This window comes from Triticum aestivum, chromosome 2B, assembly GCF_018294505.1.
Source record: "Triticum aestivum cultivar Chinese Spring chromosome 2B, IWGSC CS RefSeq v2.1, whole genome shotgun sequence".
NCBI classification, from domain to species: domain Eukaryota; kingdom Viridiplantae; phylum Streptophyta; class Magnoliopsida; order Poales; family Poaceae; genus Triticum; species Triticum aestivum.
The window spans coordinates 757046758-757068315 of NC_057798.1; the positions used below are offsets into that span (position 1 = coordinate 757046758).

The 21558-nt window shown below is 49.8% G+C and overlaps 2 protein-coding genes across 2 annotated transcripts in view; one reads left to right on the forward strand and one right to left on the reverse strand.

Moving 5' to 3' along the window:
• Positions 1 to 2387, reverse strand: part of LOC123042496 (programmed cell death protein 2-like) — a 3140-nt gene extending 753 nt beyond the window's left edge. The window contains exons 1-6 of the mRNA XM_044464938.1: positions 2135 to 2387; positions 1832 to 1915; positions 1509 to 1600; positions 1074 to 1393; positions 765 to 993; positions 450 to 654 (exon numbers count right to left, since the gene is read on the reverse strand). Of these exons, the coding sequence (XP_044320873.1) occupies positions 450 to 654; positions 765 to 993; positions 1074 to 1393; positions 1509 to 1600; positions 1832 to 1915; positions 2135 to 2230 (1026 nt within the window). The 5' untranslated portion in view covers positions 2231 to 2387. The remainder of the gene's footprint in view (positions 1 to 449; positions 655 to 764; positions 994 to 1073; positions 1394 to 1508; positions 1601 to 1831; positions 1916 to 2134) is intronic.
• Positions 2388 to 11245: 8858 nt separating this feature from the next.
• LOC123047180 (beta-D-xylosidase 4) lies at positions 11246 to 18393 on the forward strand. Its single transcript, XM_044470676.1, has 7 exons — positions 11246 to 11828; positions 13923 to 14216; positions 15642 to 15811; positions 15928 to 16025; positions 16552 to 16899; positions 16991 to 17407; positions 17520 to 18393. Exons 1-7 carry the CDS (start codon positions 11403 to 11405, stop codon positions 18092 to 18094), a joined length of 2328 nt encoding a protein of 775 aa, XP_044326611.1. The 5' UTR covers positions 11246 to 11402; the 3' UTR covers positions 18095 to 18393.
• The last annotated feature ends 3165 nt before the right edge of the window (positions 18394 to 21558 follow it).

Sequence of the window (21558 nt, forward strand, 5' to 3'; positions counted from 1 at the left end):
AAACGGGGAAAACTGCTAATAGGCAACTTCTCATTATGCATGTGGAGTTTAATTGTCTACTATCCATTCCAGTCATCTGGATCATGCTAAATAAAAAACCACTCCATAAGAATTTGGTGTCCAGAGTGTAAATTTTAGGCTGATGTATTTCCAGGAAATCTTTTACATGCCATGTATTTACTCTTATCTCTTCATTTTAGCAATGAAAAAGGAGCATCAATCTGGATACATGAATCTCTTCACATCACAAATTTGAAGTTATTATTGTTGGTATAATATATTAACTTAATAAATGTTTCAGTTACTTATTATCCAAAAGCAGATGTACAATGGACATATTTATCAAGTTTTGAAGCGATATGACTGCTGCTAAGTATTGCACAAGCCTCGACAGATCCTTGAACTTCATCATCTAGTTAATATCAATAAATTGAAAATTAAGATCAGACCTTGGAGCAAGTGTAGATAACAAGAGTCAGCCAAGTCCAGGCATTAGGTGCACAATTTGAGGAACCATCACCAGCTTGGTCGAGAAAATATGATAATGGGGACATCAGTTGAAGTTCATATTGGTATCGTGAACCACAAAGCTTACATGTGCCAACATCTTGTGAGTTAGTTGTAGCCAACAGTGGACTACCAGCACAAGAATACCTGCAGGTAATTACATACCAAAAATCGAATCAGGTTCTGAAACTAAAAAGGTGTATACTTAGAGAAAAGCATGATTTAATAAATAATAACAAGGACATGATGAGTTCTACCTAAAGCATTGTTGAGGATATGCATCCAACCGTTTCTTAAATTTTAAGAAAGTTCTGTCGGCCCCAGGAGCTTTATCATATTCATACTTTTCTCCTTCCCATTTTTCTTCTTCATCATTACCCATGTCCATTATCTCTTCTGCCAAAAGTTTTTCATAGCTACTACAACCTACACTGGTTTTTCCCCTCGATTGCTCCGTATCGTAATAGATATAGAAACAAGGAAGAACTGCAGAAAGAAAATTTCATGAGACAAAAACACTCGGACTTTACGCTTACGGTAATGAGTTCTGCGGAGATTTCCCTCACCTGGTATACTGAGGTCATTTACTTTCTCTTTCACTACAACGCATTTTCTAGGGACATTATTAGCACGCTTTGATTTGTTTTTCTTCTTTGTGTTGGATGCCACTGTTGCAGCCTGCTCGAGTGCTGCAGCCAAGGCATCAAAATCAAAATCATCATCATTGCTGTTGGAACTCTTGTTTGCTTCTTCGTTATGTTTTCCCGCAGAACATGAAGGAGTTGGCTCATTTGAGCAAACCTTTTCTATATTTTGGACTGACCCATCCCCATTATCATTTGATTGCATACCAGTATGGCACTTCTGAACCCTTAGGACCTTCCAACTTTAAGAAGCAAAAAATAAAATTAGAAGTCAGAGAAACAAACCTCAAATCATACTGGAGATCTGAATAACATGTAATTGTACCAAACTACCAATGGTAAGTGAAACATACTTGCCTTTGGGGGTTAGGGCTGCATTTTGGCGCCGGGCAAACAAGCACATACAGTGTCCTCTCTTCAATGTTAAGCTTCGCAAGAGGAGCATAAACCTGAAATTTACTACACACATATAAGAAAAACATGGCAAAACTACTAGTGCTGGATAGAGGTATCGGCTACCATCGTAGAAACAAAGCTAGTATGCAACAAGAATTTAGGGCACTGTAAGTCTGTAACATAGGTCCAAAGATGATAAATCCATAGTACTCCATTCGCTTATATGGACGTCTATCAGAACATGCTTCAGCTCTTAAAGCCAATTTAGTAAAGTAGAAACTCGCCTGAGCAACAAGGCAGAGCCTGGTTCCACACAATCTGCAATGAAGCAACTCCGGTTCAGTGCTTATATCCCCCGTTGGCCAATCCTGCAGAAGGTTCAGCCAAATTTAATCAAACAGGAGCCCCGCCAGCAACAGCCCGGTCAAAATTGTTCCACCTTTGGGGAATAATAATAATAGAAGATGAAATTGGTACTAGAGCACACTGGAATATGCAGCGTAGCTTCATCTCTGGCAGTGGTTAGTAATCCAAAAACGAAATTGAGGAAGAGATGGAGAAGAGAACGTAAGTTATCAATGACATACAGGGACCCCGCCGATCTTGGTGGTGTAGTGGTCGGCCTTCTCCCGGTAGTCCTCCGCCCAGGGCCCCGGCAGGCCCAGATGCACCTCCTCCGTCATCCCTGCCGCCTCCCTAGATGCGAGCTTCGCGGAGCTGGCGGATGGCCGCGGGAGGCAAGAACCGCGGGCTCGACGGCGGCCGGCGGCTGGAAGAGAGGGAGGGGTTAGGCGGCGACTGCGTGTGCTGCCTCCCCTGTAGCAGACTTGGTTCTGGCTGCGAAAGGGTCTGGACCGCCACGGGCGGGCACGAGGCCTTGTAATGTAAAGAAGGCCTGATGGCCCACGCAATAATACGCTGCCAGGCTGATTCAGGTTGTGCGAGAGGAGGCCCAGGACTAGGCAAGCGGCCTGAACAAACCCATGTACTTGTTCGAGTATTAGGGCACGCATGGTTTGCCATTTTATGGATGTATTTATTTTACGCACGTAATGGGACCTCCTATTCCTCCGTATAGTGGCCGCCGCAAAGACGCGAAATGCGCACCCCCCCCCCCTCCTTCAAAAACGATCACAAAATTCAGAAAAAGTTTAAGAATTTCAGAAAATATTCCCAAGTTCAAAAAAACATCGCTTCGAAAAATGTCCGCAGATTGAAAAGATGTCCATGCATTTCAAAAATACGTCAAACCAAGAAAATGTTCATGAATTACAAAAGTTGTTCCCAAATTTCAAAAAATGTTCATCAATTGAAAAGGTGTTCTCCGTTTGAAAACAATGTTCACGAGTTTCGAAGCATATTCATGAATTTTAAGAAAATTTTAGTCAATTCGAAAAAGTTCACGATTTGTCAAAAAATGACGGTATTTGTAAAAATACATTCGCAAATTTAAAAGATGGTCATGAATTCAATAAATGATCATTACTTTAGAAAACAATCACGAATTTGAAAGATGGTCCCGAAATGAAAAGGATAAATAGAAAAGAAAAAGAAAATAAGAAACCAACATGGAAAAAAAGGAAACTAAAAAACAAAACAGAAAGGGAAAAGGAAAGAAAGAAAATGAAAAATGCAGACTAGAACCTTCCCAAAACCGGAAAGGAGCTAGTTGGATTTCCGCGGGTGTACGCGGGAGGGGGGCGGGAGGGTGCACATTTGGTCGCTATTTGGCCAGTATTAAACTGCGCACGCGTAAAATCAGGTGGAAAGGAAATAGAGGGCACAACCCGAAAGGAGCTAGTTGGGGCGGAGCCTGAGTTGCCGCCTGTATTGACCCGCGCCCACTGCAGCGTGATGACGAGGGCTAGGTCCTTGTCGTCCCCATGGTCTGACTCGTGGACCAAGGTGTCCCAGTTGTCCTCGCTGTCAATGCTCGACATTGGGACGAAGAGAGGAGTAGTAAGGACGGGAAAACCGAGGGAGAGCGGAGGGGGAATGAGAGAGTGAGCTATGCAGGTGGTGCGATACGCGGCCGAGAACTACAACTCTGAAGGTGGCCTGACAAACGCATTTTTTTCAAACCAGGTTTCCCCCTTTCCATTACTTTTCTGACATGACAAAAAAATACATTTCATTTCTTGTAGCAAGAGATGCAGGGAACGGGGAAGAAAAGAAGCGAATTCAGCACACTATCAGGAACCCGTTGTGCACATCCGCAATCGGCTCGTGCACTACAATGGCGCGAAAACGTGATACCACTAAATCTAACAGAATTAAGAAACACATTTACTTCTTTTTAATCCACTACTGTAGTAGTGATTTAAATGATCTTATATTAGTTTACGGAGGGAGTTGTTTGATGACGAAGTGTTTGCCACGTCGGGCGAACTAACGCAGCCTATGCGTTCATGTCATGTGTCGGTTGATTTCTGTCCGAGAGAGTGCTTCGATTGACTGAGAGAGCATAACTAACGCATCACGCATATAGTATCATACTACTTGGCACGCAGATCGCTACAAAAAGTGGAGTTTGGAATGCACAAAGTTCCTTTAAAAACTATGGGTGTGCTGTCCTGTTCCTGTCCATGTCCATGGCAAAGCAAAGGAACGGACCAACAACCGCCGCCACGAGCACCATAGATGGATGACACGAGTGCAGCCACCACTACGAACACAGAAACCATTTAGCCGTTGTCTTGTCCGAGCGGCCGGGAGCTGAACATGAATAAGCTCCGGTGAGTGACGCTGCGTGTGCCTGGTCTTTCGGAATGCGGACTATTTATGAATTGCTTTCCGTCCATGTCTTGGAAGGGTTGCGAACGTATTGTTGGCTCTGCATTTGTTTCTCTCTGGGCTCTTGCCTGCAATTGATCCCTTCCCATCCCGCGGCAAACGTTGTTTTAAGGACTGAAAGATTGATGGGATACTCTGTTTATGTACTCTCTCCGTCCGAAAATACTTGTTGGAGGAATGGATGTATCTAGACGTATTTTAATTCTAGATGCATTCATTTTTATGCATTTATCCAACAAGTATTTTTAGACGGAGGGAGTAGAAGCTAGCGACTGCACCTGAATGGAAAAGCTGGTCTGATTCTGAAGATGATGTGCGTTCTTTAGACATATATATATATATATATATATATATATATATATATACAAGGGAAATGTCCCGATCATAGTTTGATTCATAGACGTTTTAGTGATCGGGCTCCATGGAGCATTTGAAACATTGAAAATTCGCATTCCAAGGTTTGAAAAGGTTCCCAAAAAAATCCACATTGACATATGGATGTGTACTACAAATGTAAATTTTCAGGAGAAAACCCCGTCGATTCGCGAGCTACAGAAGAAAAAAGTGAAAATCATTTGTTTCATATAGTGAATGGTGCACACACGGTTCACTGTAAACTCGTTGGAAGTAAAACATGCAGTCAGGCTCTTTATGTGCGACTGATCGATGCTAGTAATAAAAGAAAACTCGACTGATCGATGCTAAGCTAGGCAATCTCTCTTGGCAGCCGTAGGAGTAGGACCAGCTCAACCCAACCCATATGTGCGCGGTCCTAGTCCCTACTGCACGGAGTCATACATACATACATGCAGCGTTGTCCTGGCTCGCGGCGCGCTGTACAACGTATACGAACGGCGCGGACATCCGGACTTTGTATATCGAGCAGCTAGTGTTGTACATCGAGCAGCTAGGCATGTACACTGGGCATCCGGACTTTGTATGCCTAGCAGATGGGCCTTGATCCAGACGGTGCCAACCCAAAGAATACGGGTGGGGAAGAAAGTTTCAATTTGATGATGGAGAAATAGTTGTGTGATGTTTGGTTGGCCACGACCGTCGATCCATTTCAAGGCACTAAGCAAAGGGGCTCAACCTTTTTGCCTAATGTTCATGCTTGGTTCCATGAGCACAAGAACTTCGATCCCTACCCCATGTAAGCGATTTGAGATCGTACATCAAAGTTGCTCACATATCGATGGTACACCACTCAAGAGTATGTCAGCAAGTATGGCGGCCATCTCAAAACACTCATAAATCTGTGGTCAAGTGGAACTCAAATCACAAAGCAAGTAATAAGTCGTTATATATGTGTTGGTTATTTGGCTAGATATGCTCTATGTGCTGGTCAATCGGTCGAATATGCAACTCGTTGGCCATGTCCTCTTTTGCGAGCGCTCCGCGCAGTCACATTGTACTTCAAGGTGAAGAAGAAGAACTTCATCCTCATGCATTGTTGGTTGAATGAATGGACAATCCAAGTGGCTCCTATCCATTGCATATTCCGTCAAACGCGACGCTGGCGTCCTATGGGTTCTGCAACCGGAAGGCGTCGGCGTTGGTGCGCACCAAGGACCTGGTGTCCTGGCTGATCCTGGTGTCGTCCGAGCCTTCTCGCTTACTTTGTCGCCGGCTCCTCCTCACCAGTCGACTCTTTCTCGTCCTCCTTCATTGGCACCCCCTGTCATGGCCCTCAGTGCCCTTCCTTTTTCCGGCTACCGTGTCCTCTTGATCCTTTGCCTTCTTTTTGAGGTGGCAGGCTTACCATGCCGCCAAGTTGATCTTGCGGGTGGACACCTTTCTGGATCCTCCACCTCCGTCGGCTTCAGCAACTCTTCGTGGGAATTGGGGTGGAGGGAGGTGGCGAAGCAGTGCGGAGCGCTCCAATTGTGTGGTCTCTGCCTCGATTTTGGATGGGCCGGGGATGTCTGGGCCTTACGGATGTCGGGACTCCAACAAAGCCTCCCTGGTTTGCGAGAAAACAGATGGTGGATGCACTTAGACAGATTGATCTGAACGTTTGTGGACATTCTGAGGGTCCGCGTTGGAGATGCACTTAGACGCTCGCAACCTTTTCTTTCTCCACCAGTGGTTGGGGCGCCACCATGTGGCATCGCTTAAGAGAAAGTTGTGCGTACCTTTTCATTTAAAAAATACATGGGGTCCTCGCCTTTATCTAAAAAATTATCTCGGAAAAAAATTTCCTTACCTCCATCTTAAAAAAGTAAAAAAAATACCACCGCGTCCTATCAGCGAGCGCCACATTGCATAACCCTCCATTTAAAAAAACTAGAAGAACGCCCGTGTGTTGCAACGGGGCCATATTAACTTTAAAAGTTCAATATCAATTATGCTAATATTACATTTAATATTCTCATACATATTAAGTGACATTGATGACCTTTTTTACCATCAAATTCTCACACACACACCCTCTCCCTCCCTCTTCCTCACTCTCTCTCCCCCTCTCCCTCACTCGGGAGGTGGGACGAAAATAAATCTGGAACAGAGACTACCAACTGAGACATTAGAAGTAGAGATTATTTAGTTGATAAGAATAAATAGAAAACGGTGTTAAAAAGGAGAAACATATTAGAATACATTGAAGAACCAAAAGGACGATGTAAAAGGGGATTCGCCCTGCCCCCCGGGCCTTGCCACCGAACCGGATCAGTGGTCCAGTCCCCGCGCGGTCGTCTTCTCCCGTTCCCCGAGCCGCGTCGCTACAGAGCCGGGCTCCCGCTCGACCACCTCGCTGGCATCGAAGGGGAATGAATAAGGGTGACGCCCTTCCTTCCTTGCCCCCATGGCCTCACTCCTCCTCGACGTCCCCTCCCAAATCCACTTCTCCTCCTCGCTCACTCGATCCCGTCAATCTGGACATAGTCAGACGCCACGGCTACCATGACCGACCCCGTCCACATGGCCATTCCCTCCCTGCGGGCTAGGAGCTTATCGAGCAGCTTCGAACGCCTTCGCTACTTCGTCTGCGCCAACGAGATCAAGTCCAGCACCCCCGCATCAACGTCGCTGCCGTCTTCCTCAACCTTGGGCCACCACGACATTGCCGTTCGATCTGCGCCGCCCCGAGCTCGCATGTCTTTCCCTAGGGCGCCATTGACACCGCCATGATCTCCTCTTGCATTTCCCCTGTTTCCCCTCTCGTTTGCTCTCGTTAGGTATTTCGCCGTGGCCGAGAACCGCCATCCGCCATGGCCATTGCAGGGGTAGCCACCGAGCTCCTCGGAGTGACCCTGTGGCACATGCCCGCTCCTATGCACGCCCATGCCCGAGCCTGCCGCTCTTCTTTCGCGCCCGCGGGGCCACTCCCTCTCCATGCCCATGCACGTGCTACACCGCGTCGGTAGCGCCTGCCGCTGCCGTCGCGTTCGCCGCAGCCATCGCACCATTGTGCCCCCGCGCGACACACACCCTGGCCGCGCGCCACACTCTCGTTGGCTGCGCTCGCCCCGTCTGCTGCCGCCTATCCTTCGCTCGCCCCGCTGTCGCGCCCTCGCGCCGCCTCCAGTCGTGGCCATCTTCTGTCGGCCGCCCCCTCAGCCACGCCGGCCGCATCTCTGCCCTCCACCGTCGGCTGCTCGCCTTGCCTGCTGCGTGTTGCTTCCTGCTGCTATGCATTGCTCTACCGCTGGTACGGTACTGCGCCATGCCCTCGACACCGCTGTTGACAAATGTGGCGGAGGGATTATTAATGGAGTACGAGAAGGAGGTGGCGGAGAAGGTGTGGAGAGGCAGGAGGTCTGGGGCGGTGTCACCTGGCTGTGGTGGAGGTGTTTATGCGAGAAGGAGCCGGAGTGGAAGGAGATGTCACAATTGAAAAGAATCGCAAAAATAATAATCATAACCCGGAGATCTCAGTTCAAAAAAATGCTAATATCGATGAAGGGGTGATTTCTTTCAATAGGTGGAAAACATAGAAAATATTGGTTGTTGTCAAGAAAAGGTAAAAATTTAGGAAAGTTAGGATTTTTGAACTGATTTCTATGCGAATGGGGTTTTATTGTTTGGTAACGTGATATCAGTATCTGCCCGTTTATGACGTGTCTGATTAGGAAAGTTTGCAAATGTTAAGAAACTATTTATTGGGAGGAAAGTTGTGACGTGTCTGTTATTTGTTTCCTAAAACAAATTTCACTAATAAGAGAAATCGATTGATTTAGATAAGTTAGGAAAGTTAGATTAAAATGTATTATTTGTTTCCTGGAAATCTGTTATTTGTTTCCTAAGGCAAATTGAACCAATAAAAGGAATTGATTGATTTGCATAATTTAAGGAAGTTAGACTAAAATGTATTATTTATTTCCTGAAAAACTGTTATTTGTTTCATAAGACAAATTGAACCAATAAAAAAAATCGATTGATTTGCATAATTTAAGAAAGTTAGATCCGTGATTTTTTATACGTTAGGAAAGTTCTGGTTGTAAAAAAGAGTGGAGATAAAAATAAACCGATGGACCAGGGTGGGAGGGGGTGGTGGGAGGAGAGACGAAAAAAAAAACAGTAAAAATAAACTGTGAAGACGATTCACCAACTCGTCTATTAAGAGTAGAGATACGGTCCTCACCTCCATCTAGAAGGGAAAAGAAGAATTTACAAAAATTCCTCACCTCCATCTATTTTTTTTCTAAAATCTTTCTCACTGCGCCAACCAGGTTGCGCCACATGGCATAGCTGGTTGGCCGCTCTTTTGGCGGCCCTTAATGGGTTTCATTTGTAACAGCTAGCACAAAAAAGGGCATAATTTAGTCCTTGGAAGTGCTTTCTTTGAAAGCCTATGGATTTCCAACATGCTTTCGGTTGACATTTTCCCATGTGAGCCGCATTCAGCACCCCCTGACAAAGCGCAACGATCCCATCAGCCCCGCCGCAGCTGCACCGCAACTGCAAGGCTGCACCCTGACGACGCCTTTGGATCAATCCCGGCATGTCGGCGTCGTACTTACGCAATCTTCCCAACCTGAAGCTCCGTCACGCATTCCCGCTAATGGAAAGCCACTACTCGAGCGCAGCCTTCGTGCTTCCGACGCAAGAGAAAGAGATCGTCGATCGATCGGTGTCCAAACCGAACGTGCAGTGCAGGTAAAACTAACCAAAAGAGTAGTTTCCTTCCCACCAAACGTAGCGCCACCGTACTGGTATCGCATATTTGACCGGCGAGATCGACGACGACGGGCCGATCGAGTTGCCGGGCAAAGCAAGGCAGGCATTGCCCCCTGATTCGGCATTCCTCCGTAGGAAAAACCACCACCTGCCTGCTGCACGTAATTTCGCCCGGCGTCGTGGACGAAATCGCTTTGATGCGCATGCAGGGTCATGGTTGGTTGGTTGGTCGCCGGGTAACCTCAGCGTGCGGGACCGTTTGCCCGGAGCTAATCCCAAGAGTTAATTAGCACACGTGATTCCGACATGTGTTGCTGTCGAGGCATATGAACACATATCAATCACAAGATATGCCGATGGATAAGAATGGGATTAGGCTCAGAAGAAACGCAATGCGTGCCCATGCTAATCCCAAGAGTTAAGCACACGTTCTGAACTCTGAAGCTCGATCTGCATTTGTTTCTTGTGAATTTGGGAGATGGTGGAGAAACGAGTGTCGCATGTTGGTGGCGGCGATTCGCGTGATCTGAGGGATAGCATGATCTAAATCTCGAGGACGGATGCCAAAGAAAAATGCATCATTGATTGAAGCGCATGTATATCCGTTCAATTTTGTATGAACACGTACGTACGGCCTGCGGGTGACCGACGAGACGAAAACGGTATGCGTAACCACCGATGGTCCTGGTGATCGGCCGCCCATCACGCGTGAGGCGACACGAGCATTGGAACGTAGTTGGCCCCAGAGGCCAGACCCCTCACCTAACGAAACACAATCTTCTTCTTTTTTTGCGGGGCTAACGAAACATAATCGAGGCTGCCTGCCTGACTGACTGCCGCTCATTGCATGTGTGATGGTCGGGAACCCTCATCGGATTAGGGCCATGATATGATACATCGGATGAGATGAGATCAGATCCATCGAACCCCAACTGAGGTGGTGACCCAACCACCGGACGCACGTACATACGTGTCGGTCGGTCATCTCGTAGGGTACGCACAATGCTCATCCTCATCATACATATTGGTGCCCAACGGTCACCGATTTTTCGTCGTTTCGTTTCCACGGCAGGCGGGCAACCACCGTCCACCGCGCTGTTTCGCCCGAGACGATCAATCGAATCTCCCGTCCCCAACCCGCGCGGTCACACTAGTATCCAAGCTTAGCCCAAAGCTCACGTAGAGCAGGGTTGCTTCCCACAGATGCACTCTGTATTTCTTCAGTTTCAAGTCTATACCTTGCTTTAACCCGGGTAAATAACAGCCCCCGGCTGGAGGTAATTAACCAGATCGCATCTGCGTACGTTCACGGCAAAAGCAGCTTTCCAACCCCCGCTTTCTTTCGTTAACCACCGGCACCCATCGACCCCCATCCACCACGTTGAGATTCTCAAAGTGCCACCTTTACGCCCTGCCGCTTTACCACAAGCCGCATTGTCAAGTCTAAAGCGTCGCGTGGCACGGCCACATCTGGATCAGCGCACCCGCACCGCCGTTCAAACTCGTTCTAGAACCCAAATTCAAGTCGCAAATTCTGAAAACGCGCGGACTTTGGTCGCTCGGCATCACACTCACACGCCATTATAGATGATACACGTTTTTCGTGGCGAAGAAACGGCACCGACTTCTGGAGTTCTGGTTGTGGCAACGTATGCAGAAGGGGGGAAGAAGTGAGGTGCGTTGAGACGAATGCCTGGACGGATGGCTCCAAGAATGGCATCGCTCACGGGCTGGGTAGAGTACAAACCACAAATTGCGAGAACAGTGGAAGCGGGACGGGGAAAACAAAGCCTCGCCTTCCACCGCCGTCCCCGTCACGGGCCGCTCCAGCTCACGCCCACGCCACGCTCTCGCGCTCGGCTCGCAACCACCACTCTATATATCGCCAGTGCCAGTGCCAGTACTTGGCAGAGGAGAGCCAGAGGCTAGCTAGCACTAGCTGCAATGGCCACGGCGGCGCGCCCTCCGTTCCTCGCCGTGGTGCTGCTGGTGGCGACGGTGATGCTGAGCTGTGGCGGCAATGTAGAGGTGGCGGAGGCGCAGACGCCGGTGTTCGCGTGCGACGCGTCGAACGCGACGCTGGCGTCCTACGGGTTCTGCAACCGGAAGGCGTCGGCGTCGGCGCGGGCCAAGGACCTGGTGTCGCGGCTGACGCTGGCGGAGAAGGTGGGGTTCCTGGTGAACAAGCAGCCGGCGCTGGGGCGGCTGGGCATCCCGGCGTACGAGTGGTGGTCCGAGGCGCTGCACGGCGTCTCCTACGTGGGGCCCGGCACCCGGTTCTCGCCGCTGGTGCCCGGCGCCACCAGCTTCCCGCAGCCCATCCTCACCGCCGCCTCCTTCAACGCCTCCCTCTTCCGCGCCATCGGCGAGGTCAGTCTGTCGGCCACCTACACCTAGCTCCCCTGTGTCGTTTCGTTTTGTTTTGTTTCGATCGCCATTACTTGCACCGGCGGCGAAAAGGAAGCATGCGAACCTTTCATGATCCGCCGCCGCCGGCTGCATTGCGGTTGCTTTGCTTGCTCCGGCGAGCTTTCTCGCGGGTGGGGGTGAGTGCGGGTTGGTGGTGGTGGATTGAGGAGCGGAGATTCGATCGGTGCAAGTGTGGATCAGGCGTCAGGGAATGCCGTGCCTTGCTTTTGCGTCTTTCCGTTAGCTCGTGCGATGCCGTTTGGTACTCCATTGGACACGGGCTCTGGATTACAGTATTCCGTCCGTCCGGCCGGCCGTCCGCACGGTGCCTTTCCGCCCGCCCGCCGGCGACTTTTGGCGACGGACGCGCGGCATGCATTTAACGCTGGTTGCTGCAGCTGCTGCTAACCTACCGTGCTGTGAAAAGCAGCGCCGGCGCCGTAGCATGCGTTTTTCTTACCGGACGGGAGGAATACTTTTGCTCAGTCTAAGCTAGCGTACAGCGGTAGTACATGGGACCGGAGGGAGGGAGGGAGGAGTATGCATGCGTTTTCGCTTCTTCCTTGCCATGACATGCCATGTCGAGATGCTGATACTGTACCACAGAAGCACGTACATTTTGTGTTGTAGTCCAAATCAACGGCGACATGCATGTGGAGAAGAGATGATTGATATGATAGCCACTCACTCGCAGCAGTAGATAGGTTTCAGCAGTAGCAGCAGCGGTATTTTACACGGCACGCACCAGTAGCCGTTGTGCCCTCCTCTGATCCGCTCTGCTCCGAGTAACAAAGCGATGCAGATCCACCCAGGAGCGTGCAGCCACATCATTAGCGCACACGTTGGCACCTTGCACTGACACTAACAGTACAGTAATTAAAAGGAATTAACACTGGTAGGGTAACTCCGGAGTGTTAAAAATGGCAACGCTGCGAGGTCCTGCCTGACGCCGCGCCTTTTTGCGCCACGCCGTACGTCCGCGAATTACGACGTGATAAGTGTCACGGGGATTTGTACTGTACTACTACGTAGCAAAGCAGCAGCGAGCAGGTTGGTCCTGGAGCGGCAGATACCAGACTGCCGCCGGGACCCGGCCCCGCCACCGGAATTTATCATTCCGGTGCTTTGCCCATGTGAAATCCTATCTCTCAAACGAACATTCACACTTCGTGGGCCAGTAATAATACGAGTAGAAGGAATCATAATTAGGTCCAGTGTATCACGGAGGGCCACACTGCACAGTGCTCCTCCACGGCCCTCCATGTGTGCGCACAGTGCAGGGACATGGAGACTCTTTCGCCCACCCGAGATGATACTGTCTCGTCTTTCCTTCCGTGGATTTGCGCCGATTGGACGCTAGCGGTGAGCACCTAGTCCATGGCGGCCTGTCAGGGAAAATGCCTTTCTCGTTCCCGGTTGAGGCGTCGCTGTCTGTGTGGGGATTAATTCAGAAACGCAGCGCCCCATCAATAATACCTGGTAGCATTAGAGGGAGTCTTAGAGGTCCCATGTCGATATGTTGCAGCTTTTTCTTTCAAGTGCAAATCGTCCTAGACTCCACCACCGTCAGCTAGCCCTTGTCCTCGTCGAGTTTGGGAAAAGTGCCGTTTCAGCATGCTTGTAGCAGATGCTGCTTCTGTAGCAGATGCCTGGTTTTTGATGCCGTTTTGGAGATTAACAAGTTGATTAAGTTAAGCTAAGCTAAGCTAGGCTAAGCTAGAATGTACTGACTCATCGGTCTATTTTGTTCCCTTGGGGAGGTAGGGGAGGCTGGGATCCAACAGCCTGCCTGCCTACCCACCAAAGTAAGGTTCTCATAAGTCGCAAGGAACCAGCAGGCAGTGGCCACTGCATGCAGTGACTGCTGTCCGTCCGACATTACTCTTTCTTCCTCCATTCGGTTGCACCTACCATACCAATCTCATCCACTGCTTCCCTGGACCAACGCCCAGCTGCTACCACTTCAGTGCACCGTGCCGGCCTGTGCGTGCATGGCAGCATGGGTCGTCGACATTGTTGAAAATTTCTGATGGTTTTTCTTCCTCGTGCGTGCAGGTGGTGTCGACGGAGGCGCGGGCGATGCACAACGTGGGGCTGGCGGGGCTCACCTTCTGGAGCCCCAACATCAACATCTTCCGGGACCCGCGGTGGGGCCGCGGCCAGGAGACGCCCGGCGAGGACCCGCTGCTGGCCAGCAAGTACGCCGTGGGATACGTCACGGGGCTCCAGGACGCCGGCGCGGCGGGCGTCGTCGACGGCGCGCTCAAGGTCGCCGCCTGCTGCAAGCACTACACCGCCTACGACGTCGACAACTGGAAGGGCGTCGAGCGCTACACCTTCGACGCAAAGGTACTGCCACCTCTATGATCAGCTCGCTTCACTTCAGTGTAGCTACATAGGTACGGTAGCTTATTTTGGGTTACTTTGCCTGCCTGGCTGGCTGCCATGATTGGCTGGATGGCGATGTGGCGATGAACGCTTGCCGTTCTGCGCCGGGTTTTAGTGCGCTGCTCTGCGTCTCTGACGTGCGAGTAGATGATGTACTACGCGCGAGTAAATGAGTGTGCTAGCTTGCTGTACCCAGTACACAACTGACAAAAGCGCGTCGGCAAGGCCTGCTTCACTTTCGCTAATTTAATCGATCCATCACCATCTTTTTTATAGTAGATAGCTAGGTGAGGACGTGGGCATAGCCCAGTGGTTGGGGCGCATGATTGTAAACCTAACGACCAGAGTTCGATCCACGTCGGGGACGAATTTCTGGAATTCTCATGAGGGATGCTTCTTCTATATCAATAAAACCGTGGGTGCTAGTGCCCATGGAGTTTCATTTTTATAGTAGATAGCTAGGTATAGCTCGAATCAGTGCACTGCCACTCAGTGCTGTGCTACTAAATTGAATCCGTTTCCTTGCATAGTCGCGATGCTGAACGACACCGACACACAGCATCGCTAGTTAGTTTCTATATTAGTCCCGTGGAAGTAAAACTATGCTTCTTGGGTTGACAGTAACATGCTGGTTTCTACTCCACTCCGCTACTGGTTGTAATAGTTTGCACCCTGATCCACTCCACTGCAAACTTAATTTAGACAAGATCACAGGACGCTATGTTACGTAATCATTGAGCGCTTAAGCAATGATTAGGGAATGTCTGGACACGTGTAGCTGGATGAAGAGAAGCAAGTTGCGAGTTGTTAACACCTCACCTCAGATCCTGGTGGTTGCAGTTCCACCGAAAAATGGCAGATCCGGGCAGACAAATACCCATCCGCCCAACACCCATAAAACAATCCTGCATTTGCACCTCTCTGGCAGCGTCTGGGAGCCCTTGTCCCAGCATCTAATCCAGTTTACTATGCATCAAGGATTTAAGGGTACAGTAGTGCGTGTTCTATAATTCTGAAAGGACATAAGCAGTAGCAGAGTCACTTGTTTTCTGTGCGTATTTTAGTTTGTGAACACTAAGAAGATAAAGTTATATAATGGCGCGCGCCTGATCATGGGTGTCGTATTAGATATCGTGCATGTGAGCCTGCTGCAATCAGTACTCAAAAGTATTCATAAGTATAGTCACTACCAGTCACTATACTTCAGCATGTGCCACTCCACTCCAGCGTATTGTGAGAGAAGCAGCATGCCAAACTTTCTGAAGATCCACACTATCGTGAACTACAAGCTGTAAATTAACAAGGAGAACGAAAATACTCTAGAAAGTAATGGCAGAAAACTGCAAGCCTGTAACAGTTTTTTCCTTGTGTGTTTGCGAAATTCAGGTGTCGCAGCAGGATCTGGACGACACGTTCCAGCCGCCGTTCAAGAGCTGCGTGCTGGACGGCAATGTGGCCAGTGTCATGTGCTCCTACAACAAGGTGAACGGGAAGCCCACCTGCGCCGACAAGGACCTCCTCTCCGGAGTCATCAGAGGAGACTGGAAGCTCAACGGGTGCCTCTTCATCTCTCTCCATATCATGATCCAAAATGGTGTACTACTAGTTAGTTTCAGAGACGATGTACATTCAGAGTTTCTGATGATATGTTTGTGTTTGGTTGTGGCTGCAGATACATCGTGTCCGACTGCGACTCCGTCGACGTGCTCTACACCCAGCAGCACTACACCAAGACGCCCGAGGAGGCCGCCGCCATCACCATCAAATCAGGTCAGTTCATCTCTCACAATACACATCATCCAACTATGCATATCCAGTACAGATGTAGTACAGACAATGCACATGTTTCGATGATGATCTGTTACTGTTAGTGCAACGCCTAGCTAGCAGCAGTTAGGCAATCAGTACTGAGTCGAGATTAGCGGTAGCCATCGAGTTGTTAGGGCGTCCGGTCCGGTGTAATCGATGGGCTCTTGGCAACAACTTTTTAAAGCTTAAGGGACCTTGACAACCTGCATCCTGACCGACCTCAAGAAATTATCCCCGGTTGTGTCGGTGTGCCCACGCAATTATACATGCTACTGTTCTAGCACATCTAGCTTGTAAATCATCCATGATCCCTAAACATAAGTGCAATCCAGTCATGTTTATGTGCAAGTGTGTATGTAGTACGAGCTTCTGTATTTCTGTCGTTTTACTTGCAAATAGTACATTGATGAAGCAAAAAATTTGTGTTGCCTAAAATTCTGAATTCTGAATTTTTCATACCTGACATTGCCAAATGCAATTGCGGCAGGGCTGGACCTCAACTGCGGCAACTTCCTGGCGGAGCACACGGTGGCGGCGGTGCAGGCCGGCGAGCTGTCGGAGGAGGACGTCGACAGGGCCATCACCAACAACTTCATCATGCTCATGCGCCTGGGCTTCTTCGACGGCGACCCCCGGGAGCTCGCCTTCGGCAGCCTCGGCCCCAAGGACGTGTGCACGTCTTCCAACCAGGAGCTGGCACGCGAGACGGCGCGCCAGGGCATCGTGCTGCTCAAGAACAACGGCGCGCTGCCGCTCTCGGCGAAGTCCATCAAGTCCATGGCCGTCATTGGGCCCAATGCCAATGCCAGCTTCACCATGATCGGCAACTACGAAGGTATCAATCCAACTTCTCACTGCTGACCATGAACATCCCCTGTGTTTTACCATGATCAACTGTCTAACTGTTTGTCTACTGACAATGCCAGGCACGCCGTGCAAGTACACGACGCCGCTCCAGGGCCTGGGCGCCAACGTCAACACCGTGTACCAGCCGGGGTGCACCAACGTCGGGTGCAGCGGGAACAGCCTCCAGCTCAGCACCGCGGTGGCGGCCGCGGCCAGTGCCGACGTGACCGTGCTCGTCGTCGGCGCCGACCAGTCCATTGAGCGCGAGAGCCTGGACAGGACGAGCCTCCTCTTGCCTGGCCAGCAGACGCAGCTCGTGTCGGCCGTCGCCAACGCCTCCAGGGGCCCTGTCATCCTCGTCGTCATGTCCGGCGGGCCGTTCGACATCTCGTTCGCTAAGGCCAGCGACAAGATCTCGGCCATTCTTTGGGTCGGCTACCCCGGCGAAGCCGGCGGCGCCGCCCTCGCCGACATCCTCTTCGGCAGCCACAACCCAAGTAAGTGCCGTTGCGTCTCTGCATCATTTTCTCTCAAGTGCTCGTCAGTGGTCACCACATTATGCCGAGCATTCTCTGACGAGAGAGCACTCTGTCTTGGTCATGGGCGCAGGCGGGAGGCTGCCGGTGACGTGGTACCCGGCGTCGTACGCCGACACGGTCAAAATGACCGACATGCGGATGCGGCCGGACACGTCGACGGGCTACCCGGGCCGGACGTACCGGTTCTACACGGGCGACACGGTGTTCGCCTTCGGGGACGGGCTGAGCTACACCAAGATGTCCCACCAGCTCGTGTCCGCGCCGCCGTCGTACGTGTCCATGCAGCTGGCCGAGGACCACCCGTGCCGCGCCGAGGAGTGCGCGTCCGTGGAGGCCGCGGGCGACCACTGCGAGGACCTGGCCTTCGACGTGAAGCTCCGGGTGCGGAACGCCGGCGAGGTGGCCGGCGCGCACTCGGTGCTGCTGTTCTCGTCGCCGCCGTCGGTGCACAACGCGCCGGCGAAGCACCTGCTCGGGTTCGAGAAGGTGTCGCTGGCGCCCGGGGAGGCCGGCACGGTGGCGTTCAGGGTGGACGTGTGCAGGGACCTGAGCGTGGCGGACGAGCTGGGCGGCCGCAAGGTGGCGCTCGGCGGCCACACGCTGCACGTCGGCGACCTCAAGCACACCGTGGAACTACGGGTCTGATCAAAGAAGATTCCACGTAGGGAGGATCGATTTCATTTGATAAGGGAAAAAATGTTAGAATTGGATGGGTTGACGGGGGAATGGACCGTAGTAATTGATTTAAGGGAGGTGAAATAACCAATGGGCCTCCCGCTGGGACAAGAAAGAATTGGATCCACGGGGGGCTTTGGGAGTTGTTTTGTTGCGGTTGTTAAATTTGATTTGATTCGTTTGGAATTGGAGGGACGATTTGCAACTGTAATCTTGGTGGCGTCTCTCAACAGTAATTTATTGGAAGGGGAAATACCTCATTTCATCCACTCCATTCGGTTCGATTCACTTTACAAAAAAACAAAAACAGCCGAGGATCTTTTCCTCATTTCAAAAAAAAAAAAAACTTGGCATAATTGTCACTCCCTTGGTAGGCAGATGTTTGGCTCTTGGGTGCATATGCGTGACTATAAAAAAGTAAAAAAAAAAATTTGGCGACAAACACTATCAAGTGGTATATGCGTATTTTTTTTCCCTAGGAATACCTGTTAGGGTCTTGTTGAGCAGTAACCATGGTCATTGATACTTACTTTCCCATTCAGGAAAAATTAAAATCATTTTCCGGCTTTTCAAAAGTTGGATCCTTCAGATTATTTACCCAGGTAAATTTTCTGCCATTTAAGGAAATCCCCTTAATCCAGCATGTTCTATAGTAGCATTGAACATAAATACCCAGTGCTCAGGTGTATTGGGTTTATTCCTTTCTGAGCTTTTTCTTATAATATTATAATAACCTCCCACCACACATGGGATGATGTCTTTTTGATATACTCTAGATAACTCAGCCAGGAATTCAGCTTTCTTCTCGGGCTGAGCATCACCCATATACTACGATGAAATACCAAGTAAAATCAAGCTTTTTATCACAATTAACATCCAAACAAATTATTTTCCATTTTCCACCTTTAAACTTAAAAAAATTTCCAAGTTCACTCTAGCTAAGATGCCCCTGGTCTCCACCTAGAGGGAGACCAGTGTCACTTAACCCCCCCCCCCCGAGTAAATAGCATAAAACTACTAGTTTACACGCTAGGGTTCAAAAAAAAAACTAACACATTTTAATTTTTCTGAAAAAATACCAAACGTCGTGGTCGGCTGTTTCAAAAAATCCAAAACGCAGGTGACTAGCGTTTTAACCGTTTTGCTGACTGGCTGGACCCACCGGTCAGGCCACATGGCCACGCGCGCTCACGGCGCAGCAGTTGACTGCCGTTAGCCCGACCGGTCCGGTCAGAACGAAAGGAACCGGTCGGGCCACACTCCCTCTCACTCTCCCCCTCCTCTCCCCCGCTCTGTGACCTAGGTGGGCGATGAAGGAAGTATGCCCTAGAGGCAATAATAAAGTTATTGTTTATTTCCTTATTTCATGATAAATGTTTATTATTCATGCTAGAATTGTATTAACCGGAAACTTAGTACATGCGTGAATACATAGACAGAACATAGTGTCCCTAGTATGCCTCTACTTGACTAGCTCGTTAATCCAAGATGGTTATGTTTGCTAACCATAGACATGTGTTGTCATTTGATGAACAGAATCACATCATTAGGAGAATGTTGTGATGGACATGACCCATCTGTTAGCTTAGCATTATGATCGTTACAGTTTTATTGTTACTGCTTTCTTCGTGACTTATACATGTTCCTCATACTATGAGATTATGCAACTCCAGAATACCGGAGGAACACTTTGTGTGCTACCAAACGTCACAACGTAAATGGGTGATTATAAAGATGCTCTACATGTGTCTCTGAAGGTGTTTGTTGAGTTGACATAGATCGAGATTAGGACTTGTCACTCTGTGTTTCAGAGAGGTATCTCTGGGCCCTCTCGGTAATACTCATCACTATAAGCCTTGCAAGCATTGTGACTAATGAGTTAGTTACGGAATGAAGTATTACGAAACGAGTAAAGAGACTTGCTGGTAACGAGATTGAACTAGGTATGATGATACCGACGATCGAATCTCGGGCAAGTAACATACCAATGACAAAGGGAACAACATATGTTGTTATGCGGTTTGACCGATAAAGATCTTCGTAGAATATGTAGGAGCAATATGAGCATCCAGGTTCCGCTATTGGCTATTGACCGGAGATGTGTCTCGGTCATGTCTACATAGTTCTCGAACCCGTAGGGTCCGCACGCTTAACGTTCGTTGAAGATTTGTATTAAGAGTTATGCGTTTTGATGACCGAAGTTTGTTCGGAGTCTTGGATGGGATCACGGACATGACGAGGAGTCTCGAAATGGTCGAGACATAAATATTCATATATTGGAAGGCTACATTCCGACACCGGAATGGTTCGGGTCGATTCAGATAAGTTCCGGAGTACCGGGGGTTACCGGAACCCCCTCCGGGAAGTTATTGGGCCTCATGGGCCTTAGTGGAGAAGAGAGAGGGCCGGCCAGGAGGTGGCGCGCGTCCCCCTTGCCCAAATCCGAATTGGACAACGGGAGGGGGCGGCCTTCTTCCTTCTCTCCTCCTCCTCCTTCCCCCCTTCTCCCACTTGGAATGGGAAAGGGGGAGGGGGCGAATCCTAGTAGGTTTGGAGTCCTAGTAGGACTCCCCCCCATGGCGCGCCTCCCCTCTTGGCCGGCCTCCTCCTCCCCCTCCTTTATATACGTGGCGAAGGGGCACCCCATAGACACACAGGTTGATCTTTTAGCCGTGTGCGGTGCCCCCCTCCATAGTTACACACCTCGGTCATATTGTCGTAGTGTTTAGGTGAAGCCCTGCGCCGGTAACTTCATCATCACCGTCGCCACGCCGTCGTGCTAACGAAACTCTCCCACGGCCTCAACTAGATCAAGAGTACGAGGGACGTCATCGAGCTGAACGTGTGCTGAACGCGGAGGTGCCGTACATTCGGTACTTGGATCGGTTGGATCGCGAAGACGTTCGACTACATCAACCGCGTTAACTAACGCTTCCACTTTCAGTCTACGAGGGTACGTGGACACACTCTTCCCTCTCGTTGCTATGCATCACCTAGATACATCTTGCGTGATCGTAGGATTCTTTTTGAATTTATTGCGTTCCCCAACAGTGGCATCCGAGCCAGGTTTATGCGTAGATGTTATATGCACGAGTAGAACCCAAAGAGTTGTGGGCGATAATAGTCATACTGCTTACCACCAACGTCTTACTTTGATTCGGCGGTATTGTTGGATGAAGCGGCCCGGACCGACATTACATGACCGCGTTCATGAGACTGGTTCTACCGACGTGCTTTTGCACAAAGGTGGCTGGTGGGTGTCTGTTTGTCCAACTTTAGTTGAATCGAGTTTGACTACGACTGATCCTTGTTGAAGGTTAAAATAGTGCACTTGATGAAAAATCGTTGTGGTTTTGATGCGTAGGTAAGAACGGTTCTTGCTAGAAGCCCGTAGCAGCCACGTGAAACTTGCAACAACAAAGTAGAGGACGTCT

Coding starts and splice junctions, on each gene's coding strand:
- LOC123047180 (XM_044470676.1), top strand. CDS start 11,403: ATGGCCACGGCGGCGCGCCCTCCGTTCCTCGCCGTGGTGCTGCTGGTG. Junction 14,217..15,641: donor GCTACACCTTCGACGCAAAG/GTACTGCCACCT, acceptor TGCGAAATTCAG/GTGTCGCAGCAGGATCTGGA. Junction 17,408..17,519: donor CTTCGGCAGCCACAACCCAA/GTAAGTGCCGTT, acceptor TCATGGGCGCAG/GCGGGAGGCTGCCGGTGACG.